This window comes from Lipophrys pholis (assembly GCF_963383615.2).
Source record: "Lipophrys pholis genome assembly, chromosome: 3".
Taxonomy (NCBI): domain Eukaryota; kingdom Metazoa; phylum Chordata; class Actinopteri; order Blenniiformes; family Blenniidae; genus Lipophrys; species Lipophrys pholis.
Window position 1 is genome coordinate 5,462,648 of NC_137627.1, and position 12,016 is coordinate 5,474,663.

The 12,016-nt window shown below is 41.6% G+C and overlaps 1 protein-coding gene across 1 annotated transcript; it reads right to left on the reverse strand.

Moving 5' to 3' along the window:
* Positions 1-1,446: 1,446 nt before the first annotated feature.
* On the reverse strand, positions 1,447-11,857 carry LOC308107946 (Na(+)/H(+) exchange regulatory cofactor NHE-RF3-like). Its single transcript, XM_080460557.1, has 11 exons — positions 11,724-11,857; positions 8,292-8,319; positions 7,309-7,370; positions 7,013-7,230; positions 6,280-6,351; positions 6,003-6,135; positions 4,948-5,084; positions 4,644-4,851; positions 2,813-3,009; positions 2,582-2,733; positions 1,447-2,102 (listed from the first exon to the last, which is right to left on the reverse strand). The coding sequence occupies exons 1-10, from the start codon at positions 11,737-11,739 to the stop codon at positions 2,590-2,592; spliced, it is 1,215 nt and encodes a 404-aa protein (XP_080316683.1). The 5' UTR covers positions 11,740-11,857; the 3' UTR covers positions 1,447-2,102; positions 2,582-2,589.
* Between the last annotated feature and the right edge of the window lie 159 nt (positions 11,858-12,016).

Below are 12,016 nucleotides of genomic sequence, written 5' to 3' on the forward strand. Positions count from 1 at the left end.
ACGGGTTGACAGCGAGGTTGACAGCTGCTCGGAAAGGCCCCGGAACGTCCCCCAGCGAGGCGCTGCATAACAAAACTGCTCAATCCGGGCGAACATGAGGAGAACAAGTGCAACGCAGCGCGGATGTTACGGGAAAGTGACACCGAGAGGAAGTTCAGACTCAAGACTGCGTGCATCGAGGTTTTCTGACAGGACTTCTCAATAACTTCACATTAAAACCACAATCACTCTTTGACTTTGCCTACTGACACTCAATATCAACTAATGCACATGATGCATCACTGGTATATGTAGTGAGCAATAGTTACACACACACACACGATATCAATATAAAGAAGGGGAACTTGGCTTTACAGGTTGTGAATTTATTATTTAGATTAAAAAAAATAAAAACTATCTTTTTTAAATTACAAAAATAAAATCCAAACATAAATTACTCTTATGCTTGCTGTTATGTGCTCCAGTCCAGTGAAGTTTGGATGTTCTCCATGTGTATGACATTGGGGCATTTCTGTATGGTGTTTGCATGTTCTCCCTGCGCATGGATTTTCTCCCACGGTCCACGGACAAGCATTTTAGGAGAACTGGCGCGATTGTCTTTCTGTGTCCAGTCTTTAATTTACCTTTTCTCAGATTTTGAGAGGCTCACAACAGTGTTCAAACACAATTTCTGAAAAGTTCATACCAATATTGGAACGTATTTTTCCCAGTTGGGTGTCTCTCTTCTTGTTTTTATTTCATACCTTCTTTGCTCCTCTAAAATTGTATTTTGCTCTATTCCAGTACAGGTCTGTTGTTAACTACTCAGATTATCTCTGTCTTTACTTCCCAGAGACTCTGTCTTCATATCTTGTTTTCTTCAATGAATTTTGTACTCTAAATAAATACATCGCGACAAAATTCACTCCTGTATAACACCACCAGAGGACGCCATAACGGCAAAATTATATAGAGAACGCTCATGGCCTCGAGTAAATTACTTTAAAGTTAAAGAACTTCCTCACTTTGTTTCTAGTATACGATTTGTGTTTTATTCATTCACCAGTAAAATGATCGATGTAATAGTCACTGGAGTACTTGTGTCAATGGTGACCTATCCAATTACACGACTGACATGTTGGAGCCTTGAACTACGTCCTAACCAACGATTGGATTTTGACTCCACCCAATTCTCAATATAGAAATATTAGTCAGACATTGTAATATGAATTTAAATAATCTTTCATATTATAGAAAATATTATGTAGCGGTTGATCAGAATGTCTCAGAAAATGTCATCATCTTGAAGTACACATTTTGAAATAGCGTAAGTTATTCAAGACTGAATAAATAAAGAGTTTAGGCGGGTTTCTGCATTGAAAATATACCTGCTGATCAAGCACAACGTGTCTTGAAAAACACACAGCAACTTGGTAATCTTGAAAGTTCTCAGGAGACAGCAAAGATGAATGACTATCATATTTTTTATGTTGTCTATGGTTGAATTTTAAATACATGAAATGGGGGGGAAAAAAACACATGGTTTGCAAAATATAAACATTAAAAACTGTCAATTTGTGCAGCAAATTCAGCTGAAGAGCAAATCATCTCGTGCAAAAAGAAGCTTCAAAAGCCACCAAACTGTCGTCACAGGATCTGTAGGCAGCATCATTCAGCAATTCGAGAGATTGGATAAATTCTTAAAGTCTTAAAAGCAACTATTACACAATCCAACCAACCATGACATAAATATTTAGAGAAAAAAAAATAGTCTGTTTTGGGTTTACAAGGTATTGAGAACATTACTTCACAGCTTAGTTCAGACAATATACCGAATGGAATTCCACATAAAATGACACAAACAAAAAGTACAGTTGGTGATCCCAGTATACAAAAGGCAGATCATGCGTGATCGTATTGTTGATGAGTAAGACAGTGAAGTCCCTGACCTCAGATAATAGTCACACTTATGAACATTAATCTCTTTAAAAACAATCTCATAAAAAACAGAACAGAAATAAAAATGCTCTCGGATGTTGAGCTCATCTTCCTCTTCATGATTTTGTCATTTGATTCTTCGCTCATCGTCATCACAAGAAGACATCGGTTGTTGTCTTTGACGGCTGTAAAACAAACAACATATACCCGTTTATTTACAGTAATCGCATGCAATTCACGCTTCAATTTGTTAGACGTGTATATATAGTTATTGTTGATTTCCCATGCATGTGATACCATAACGCGAACACGTTTCACATCCATATCTGTGGACCGGTTTTAGCACGAGTGTTCAAGATATTTGGTTAAACATCATATGTAACTAAACCAAAACCCTTTGCAAACCTGTCATCACAATGGAAATATGCCACAATCAGGCCTGACAGCCTGTGCTAATGCTCACAGTCAGCTCTGTCCCCGGGATAAAGAGAGACGGCAGCTCTGCGGCGCTTCAGCCGTTTACATGTTTGACAAAAGTCACAGGCCCAGTGAAACTTCTGCAGTTATACTTTCCTAATTTTATAGTAGCAGTCGGGTGATGGTACAGCACTGCCAAATGTATCGACAAAAGAGTACAGAGTACTATTCCCAACACGGCTCATACCTGTGTGTTTAGACTTCCTGAGTTTTGTGTGACACCGTGTGAGTAGAATCCTTCTTGGCCTGATCCCACTGAGTGATCGGTGGCGTTTCCCCTCGGCTCTCCGGACAGCGCAGAGAAAACTGCTCATGGAACGACAGCGGAGGGATGTCTCTCTGCAAGAGGACAAAGGTGAGTTTAAAGTTCTTCTGGAGGACAACACTGGACACATTCAGTTTACACGAGTCAACTTACTTCTCTGTAAAATTCTCTTCCAGGTATTGAGATAGTGGTAAGGGTTACTTCGTTGCCACTGAGTCTAACGGTTTTGACGATGTCTTCATGCAGTGCAGTCTCAACCAGCTCCCCGTTGATGGCCAGGAGCAGGTCTCCGTCCTCCATTCCTGCAGCCTCAGCGGGACTCCCCACATCCACCTCCCTCAGGACATGAACTACACCCCAGGGGACAGGACAGGACAGAGGCTTTACGTCGACTCACCCGGTTATTATTACTGACACTTCTGTTCGGGGTTACATGTATTTTTGGAAGTCTTGACACACCGGTGCTCAGATTGTTGGATTTATTTAAAAAAAAAAAATGTAATATGTAGTTGTAAGACTATATTGACTGTAGATTTACTTGTTGGGGGAAATAAAAACTAATCTCATGTCTGTAAGGAAATGCTTTGTATCTTTGACCAGTCTCCTGTTGAAAGTTTCTAGATCTTCTCCTTTATTTTCGTTCTATAATAGACAAACACTTCCGCTGTATGATTCTGAACCTCCGCATCATAAGATAATTGGAGTCCGGCAAAGAGACTTCTGTTCCCATGTGGAAGGGGCAGGTGCTCCAAAACGATCGGGAAATAGTTGGTTTTTTTGGCAATGCGTTGCCCATTGCTCAACTGTAATGTTCACATTGAGTTTAATAAAGTTGTCTGAGTGATATATCTCTTTAGCTGTACTTCAGTAGCCTGTTCCCAGGTCTCGTTCAGGCTTTGTTTAGTTTATAAATGTAGATTCTGGTTCATGTTTGGAGTTGAAACTGATATCTGTGTTTGAGTTTACTAACTTCCCTGCTTTGTTTATGTGTGGCGTCATCAGTAATCGGTCTTGTCCTGCGCGTTTGTTTGTCCTTGATCTCGTCTTGTTCTGGTCTACGCCTGTTTGATCTAGGTTTAGCCGTGAAAACAGAAAAAACTTTTGTTTAGTTTTGAGTGTCCGTTTGCACGACCACAGCGCTCAGGGCCACTGAAAACTCAACTTTTTTGAAAATGGCTCCAGAGGTGGAACTTTTTGGAAACTTTTTTTTTTTTGGAACGCTGCTACAGGGCATGCACATCGTGGTCACAGTAAAAACTATGGTTCTGCACATGGATGACTAGATTGAAAATAACAGCTATTGTTAATTTATAGAGCATATTGTTCACTCTGCATGTGTGTATGGTTTCATTACAAAACAGTAAAGCGCCATCTAGTGCTCTATTATGGTAACTACACAGTTGCCAGTTTTTGCGCCATTTTCTTGTAAACAGACATAGTTTCTTTTAAATAATGTTTTCACTTAAAGCATTGCCGTGTAACGTTGCCTTGCACGGCCTTACCCTGAGAATAGCACGATAAACAATAAAATGAGTTTTAACTATCTGTTACTGGACTGTATCTCGGGTACATCATATTGTCGATAAAATATATCTTTCGTTTGTCTCTAACTATAGGCTGAGTCATAGCTTCTCTTTGGTTGAAGAATGACACGCTGTGTTAAAATAATCTCTCAGGACCACACGATCTTTTCAAAAAGACATTGTATCTGCTGTTCAGCAACCATTTAGATGCTCTGCTGTTTGTGTGTGACACGTGTTTTTGGGAAATTAATGTGTACACCATGTTCAGGTCAACTTTGGGGTTTCATTCTTTTTTGTGTGTGAGTGTGGATATATGGGAAAAGAAAGGAATAAATACATGATAAAACTAATGTGAATTTTACTAAAACATTTTTTTTTACATTCCTGAATGTAATGTAAATACAATTTACACAATTTGAAATATAATGTGAATGATAAAAAGTTGTCCGGTATACTCGTACCTATCCATTGTAATGACACCAGCTTCTCCTGCCTCAACAGAAAGCCGTATCCGTCGGGTCCTTTCACCATGTGTATGGTTTTAGCAGTGTGCGGGAGGCCGCTGCTTTTTGCCAGTATGGGCAGGATGGGCATTTTTCTCCTGGCATAGCAGTACTGAGTGTCACTGTCCACAACCAGCACCGTCACCGAGCCCCCGCTCCTCTTCAGCTGGGAAACAAACCAACAAACCAACACCACACAATCAGAGGCACGCTCAGCTTGATGAGGCAGATGTGAGAAGATGTGATGGAGATGGATTCACACAGTTCTGTTGAGGGTGGTGTGTGGGAGCGTCGACACCGTGACTCCATTGATCCACATCAGTCTGTCTCCAGTGAGAACTCCAGCTTTCTCCGCCGGGCCGTCTGTCACCGTGCTTATGATGAACCGGCCTTTCTGACCTGGTGGCACATGCACACTGACATCGTAATCCCGGTCGTTGTTATCACTCTGCAGTTGTAGGACATTGTTATGGTTCGTTACTGGATCGGCTGCAGCTGATCTGGTTTGTGAAATTGCCAGACTCAGATGTTCTCATGACGTTCTCATGGAATGCTCAGAATAGGCTTTGAGTTGTTTTATTAATAGTAAAACTTACTTGCATAATTTTGTTACTTTTATTTGTCTCTCATAATAAAATGTTTGATTAAAGTGCATAGCTGCGTTATTTTAGCTTCATTTGAGTGCACATGTCTGTTTTTGAGCGTACAATGGGCATAAATGAGTCTATGGCTGACACTTAGACCCCACAACAATGTTTTCAGTGAAAGCATATAATTTTTCAGTCTCCGATTCACAAAAGTTTACAGTTACAGTGCGTTTACACAGCAACGTTTTGAAAATGATGCCCATATACACAGAAATAACAGATGTAGTTTTCATGTAAGGCCACTAGTGGGTGGTGTTGTTTGTTTTTGTAATGAAACCACTCACCCATGTGGGCAGAGAACAACATGCTCTAAACATTAACAGTGGTGAGTACACAGGCATTCGTACGGACAGACGATGACGTTGGATTGCTATTCCCTCAACTGGAAACGTACAAGAATTTGGACTGGGAGTCATGACACTCTGTATCCATCGAACTATTTACTGCAGCTTTACTGTAGCAGCGTTTCTTCCATCTACACTGGGATGCAGGTGGTTTTAGTTACTGATAAAGAGTCTGCTAAGAGAAACAAGACGAGAGTCAATGATTTATAATAAGTGGATCATTACATCTTGAGTGTTTTTTGTGACACATTTTCCAGCCGCAGTGTCTGATTATTAACCTCTAAATGCTCAGTTTGCTGTGAAACAGTCAAAGCAGTGTAAGGTACCATCCACTGGGAGGACGGTCATCCCCAGGCTGTGATCCGAGTCCCTGATAACGTGGCACAGTCTGGGTTTGGACCAGCCCTCTCCTTTGGAGGCTTTAGCCAGAGCCTGCAGATCCACACCTGAACACACTGCCTGGAGGAAGAGAGATCAAACTCAATTACTTTATAACACAGTACAAGAGGTAAGATTCGTTATGTATTTTCAGTATCAGCATGTGTGGTTAAAAGTCAACCAATGTAATTATATCTAATAATATAAAAGCGCCTCATGCTGTACCTGTTCGTACTCTTCTCTCCTCAGAACCAGAAGAAACAAGTGCAGGCCACATGCTTGTATCGTCCTCGCAACCTGTAATATCAAAATCCATTCATGTTTTTCTACAAACCAAAGTTGTTGTTTTTTTTTCCAACAAAAGGTACTAATGTTTATAGAGCTGTGATTTTCTGACTAATAATAAAAACATTCTATGTCCGATTGTCTTTTTAAACCTAAAAGCAGATTGAAATACTTAGTTATTTATTAATTTCACTTTCAAATATTTATATGTAACTTCATTTACAGCCTTTTAAAACAATAATAAATCATTCTTACTGTTATTATTTTGATTATTATTATTGATTTAAATTTCTTTTTTCTAAAAGATGAGGGCTTTTATTTTACGGGTGACTCTGGACATTGTTGTTTTAGTCTGTCTACTCGTGCAAGCACAGAAGAACTGTTTACTACAGCCGTGGTGCGCAAGTGGAGTCCCAGTGTTTTCAAAAAGTGACAAGAGCTGTTTTCACAAAGTTGCGTCTTCAGTGGGTTTGAGCACCGTTATCTTGTTTTTGCTTGAAATTGTTGTTCTGTAATCTGAAATTGAATCTTTAGAAATGTAAATGATCAGACTGAACTGTGAGTTCAATCTTCTCGACACAATATAAACAGTAGTTTTGTCACAAAAAGCTCCAGGTCCATTATGTCACTGTGAAAAGCAAATGAACGGGACTGAATGTGACTGGACACCGACCCTGGAGAAGTCCACGCTGTCCACAGACTCCTCGTTGACCTCCAGCACTCGGTCACCGTCTCGGAGGCCGCTCTGCTCTGCGGGACTCCACGGCCTCACGTCCACAATCTCGTACAGGCGAAGCGGCCTGATCGAGTCCATCCGCAGCCGGAAGCCGAAGTTCTGATCCTTCAGACGCTTCAGCTGGCAGAGCCGGGGAACCACACAGGGATCGGGCTCTGCACATAGAGGGGGAGGTTAACGTCGTCCTATCTTTTTAAAATGTTATGATGGTTGTAGTGTGAGTCAGCCCTCACCAGGGTCATCAGTGATGACAAGCGCTGGATTATCAATCCCTTCCTTTGGATTGAAGATGAAACTAAAAGAGAAATGAAGATCAGCTTGACACGGTATAAAAACCTCCACAAACACCATGGATTAAAGCAATTTTCTTAAAACTGGAATAAAGACACCAAATCAAATGTAATGGGGGGTGATGGATGACTTCAGTAAAATTTTTATTACAATTCTTCTTCACTATTAAATAACTATCAATATACGCATCATTTCAGAAAAACATTCGCGTTACACAGCATTGTTTTGAAAGCAGTGTCTGTTTACACGGAAATGGCAGAAACGCTGAACATGATGCAGTTTTCATGTTACGTCACTAGTGGGTGCTGTTTGTTTGTTTTTCTATTGAAACCACTTTGGTCCACCTGCCATTGTTATTGTGCACACAACTGTTGACAGAGTCAGAACGTTTTCAAAAAGTTGCACTTTCCTTCGTCTACACGGAGATGGAGTCGGAGCGTTTCAGAAAAGTTGGGGGGGGGGGGGGGGCATCATTGTCGTGACATCTCATTGTGTTATGAGGGCAACTGGACTGACGTTTTGGAAGCAGTTTTGCAACAATCCGTCTTTAAAAGCTTCAAGCTCCCATTACATCAGGATACAATAAGATATAGTCATGGAACAAAATCAAAGAAAGGTCTGAAAGTACTGAAAGGTCTTGTCTGTTGACACAAATGGACATGAACAACATTTGCGCTCTCGACATTCCAGTTTCCAGCATCATGAGCAGAGATAAGGCTCCCTCCACATGGAGCTTACAGTTCAGCTCTTATCAGTGCTATCAAACTTTGGCCATCAATGCATGGTGCTGGCAACAAAACGTGCTGTGGCATGCTTGCATGTATCTTTCGCTCCACGAGTGATACTGAGAATCAGAGTGTTTTCATTGCTGGCATTCTGTAGATTTCTCACAGAAAGGCCATTTTGTTGGAGGAGTAAAACTCACCGTGGAAATTCCATCGCATCCTGGCAGCCTGTGGAGAAGACGGCAACACTGTGAGTTACTTGTACTTTCTATTCAGCCGCTAATTAAACAGTTCACTCCTACAAGTGTATCTGTTCTCTAAACTACTGTTTCCCTTCCCTTTTCTCACATGGCCTCATTCAAGAAACCAAACCGTCATGCAAAGACGCAATGTTTGCATTCAAAACGTAGTTTTTCTGTGGTGATTGTGAGCCGGAGACCAAGGGAAGTAATATAACCTTTATAGTAATTACCGGCCTGAGTAATTCACAAACTGTTGATCTACTGGGATTTTGTACATGCAACAGAGAAGAGTGCGAAAGAGAGGAAAACATCCAGCGAGCAGCAGCCTTGGTGATGTCAGAGGACAGACAGGTTAGAGATTATAGAAAGACAGCAGTCACTCATTGAACCAAGGAGAGGATATGTGTGCTTTTCCAACAAAGTGAAGCTTGAAGCTACAACAGAATATAAGCACACTTTAAAGGCCGCAGCCTACGTGACAACGTCCTTTGTGAGCACAGTGTACGATCTTAATGGCTACTTTCATCGGGATAACGCCCCGCGTCACGAAGCTTAAACTCAAACTTATTTCTTAAACACAACCACGAGTCCTCTGCTTTCCAATGGCCTCCACTGTCAACAGATCTCAGTCCAATACAGCTTTTTGTTCATGATGCGGCTTGAACAGGAGATTCGCTTTATGAATGTGCAGCCGAACAAGTCTGCAGCAACCAAACGGGCGAAAACGCAACTTTTCTGAAAAAAAAAAAAACGCAAAAAAAAACAGAGAAGTTCTTGTGTAAGTGGGACCTAAAATTGACATTTTCTGATATTTCAAATGTATTTTTGTTGTTGTTGTAGGAAACTGAATTTGCTCTACAAAGACTTCATACACTGTTGAGCATCAAAGTTAGAAGGAGCAGATGGCGGCGGTCCCCCTCCAGCCCCCGTGTTCACGCTGCGAGAGGAAACGGAGACGGTGGACCTGGCACTGATTCCTGAAATAAAGCACTGAGTCATCTACTGGAAAAGACAGAGCAGACTTCTCTTATCTTCACAGTTTGTATCACACTCAGTGACTGTACTGATCCCTCGTGTACTGTATTTGTGAGAATGGACCATCTGGCTGTTTGCAAACACAGAGATTCAGACAGAAACGTAGCAGATTGTCTGAGTTCAGCGTGACTCATCCTGCACCCGTCCTTACTTACACCAACATTTTCTGGCAGCTCGCAACCGAGGAGATGAAAATTAATCCAGAATGAGATCGACTTAGATTCAACAAGCCGTGCGTCACTTTTATCACTGCCAGGTAGTTCACGCCGGGTTAAACCGCTGCGTTCATGGGAATGATGATCTGACATAAAGGCGAGACGAATGCAGCGTGAGCATCGTATCCTTATCAAGGAGCGTCTACAGAGGACTCAAAGGTGATCTTCGTTAGGACAAGGGGACATTTCCACTGATTGGGCTGATTCTACAAGATACAAAGTAGTGGTAAATAACTCAAAACAATGCTGACGGATAAACAATCATGAATGAATGAGTGTGAGAGAGGGCTTGACGAGACAATGGTGGAAACACTCAGGCACGGAGCACACAAGGGCAAAGGTAACAAACAAGAGACAAGATGAGGACGTCAATATGATTACATCAAGAGATAGAAACAAAACTAGGAGTGAAACAAATCATACAATGTAAACAGACGGCATGAAACAAGGACACGGGCGACAAAACCAGAACCATCAACACAAGGAATGATAAGAGGATGATAAAGAGATACAAGAATAACAACAAATAGAAGAGTCATTAAAACTAAGGCCATGAATATCTCTGGTTCGTTCACTCTGGGAGAGACTTGGAGTTCCCCAAGAAGAGTCGGAGGGAGGAGGTGGGGGGTGGGGGGTGGGGCTTGGGAGGGTGGGGGGTATCTGAGTGACCCCACATCCATTTTCCATTACTACTTTATCCAAGTTGGTGCAGATTGCAACTGACTGAACCAAGGTAGGATGGGGGTTGTGTAGAGTAATCAGAAAGTTTACTCAAGAACAAGTATTGTTACTTTAGCAAGTAAGAGTCGACATCTAGCATGAGTTGAGTAAGAGTCACAAGGTACTCAAGTACTGCTGAGTAATCTTCACACATTATTTTCTCAATTCGGATGTGCAAACTTCCTTAAAATGGAAATCAATACATCTTAATGAAAACACACAGTCATGAACCTTAAGCAACAAGAATTTGGTGATAAATACTCTTATCATACGGAGGACTATCAGTGACTTTAAACAGACGCCCAAATCACAACAAATGTTTTCTGTTTTCTCCTGAAGGTTTTGTGTAAATGAGGCCACGGAGTCACCAGTTCACCTCAAATCAATCTTTTTATGACTGGAGTAAAGGCTCATAGGCACAAGGGGAACATGAAAACTCCCCAAAGAGGAGGGGGATACTCTCACAGCAGAGGCGAGAGAGCCAAACACACCACCAGTTTGGCCCCGAATGAGCCTTTCATTGGTACTCTGGGATAAACAACAATGAAACCAGTCGATCTCCATTCCTGAGTTTGATACTCTGAACTTTGAGAGAATACTTATATCATCAGTGAGAACTCTTCGGAGTATTTACAATCTAAAATTATGACGCAAGAGACATCAAGTGGATAGGGTAGTGGTGTGAATCATACAGTCCGCCGGATGGTACAATCCAGTCTGCATAATGCTAAAGGTAACAGCTATTTCTGATTTATTTATGATGTGGTGGATCTTATTGCCAGCAGAGGATTTACCAAAGATTACACAAGCATCTCAAATTAAACAATTTTAACATTTCCTTTTTTTTTTTAAGGTTATTATTCTTTGACACTGGTCTGGTCACCTTAAGATCAATTTAGGCTGTATGTGGCCATTGAACTAAAATTAGTGTGACACTCCAGCTTCACTACATTTGCACTCAAGAAGAAAACCCGGCTTGTGTGTTCAACGTTTCCCACAGCCCTATGCAAACACGACACAGAAACCCTTCAGATTCACCAGCGATGCAGCCTTGGAGAGGCCGACGAGCAGATTATCTAAAAAATTAAAAAAAAAAAAAATAAAAAAAAAAAGGGAGTGAGGATGGGCAATGTTTAACCAGGAACAAAAACAACCGCAGCCACAGTTTGATTCAGTCGTCCAACAGAGGACTTGTAGGAAACAACAAGCCAAAGCGATGCAGCAGAAAACAAACGCAGTTTACCTTCAGTTGAAACTCAAACATGAGAGACTTAACCCCGCAGTCATGAAGACTACTAATGGAGACTGACACCAGAACTAAGCAGCACAGGAGTCAGAATTTGAATAGACAAAGCAGCATAAGCCTGAGAAGCAGAGAGAGAGAGGGAGAGAGAGCGAGAGTGGAGAGACAGGAGCTTACCTGTGGAGGTCCTCATGGAGTCCTGAGAGGAAAATGTTTTCCCCCTTGGAGAAGCCGTGGACGGACAAAGTTCAGAGACAATAAAGGGAGTCCGTCAGCAGGTGAGATGGCGACTCCTTTCTCCACGGCCGTCTGGGTTAAACATTCACTCACTGATGTGTGCTGAACGGGACACTTTGTGATGGGAAAGTGCTGCACTGTTACAATGTCGCTTCGAAAAATCTCGGCAGAGCGACTCGGCTGCCGTCACGATTCAAGCCGACGGTCGGCCTTTTGGAAAGATGTACAATTCG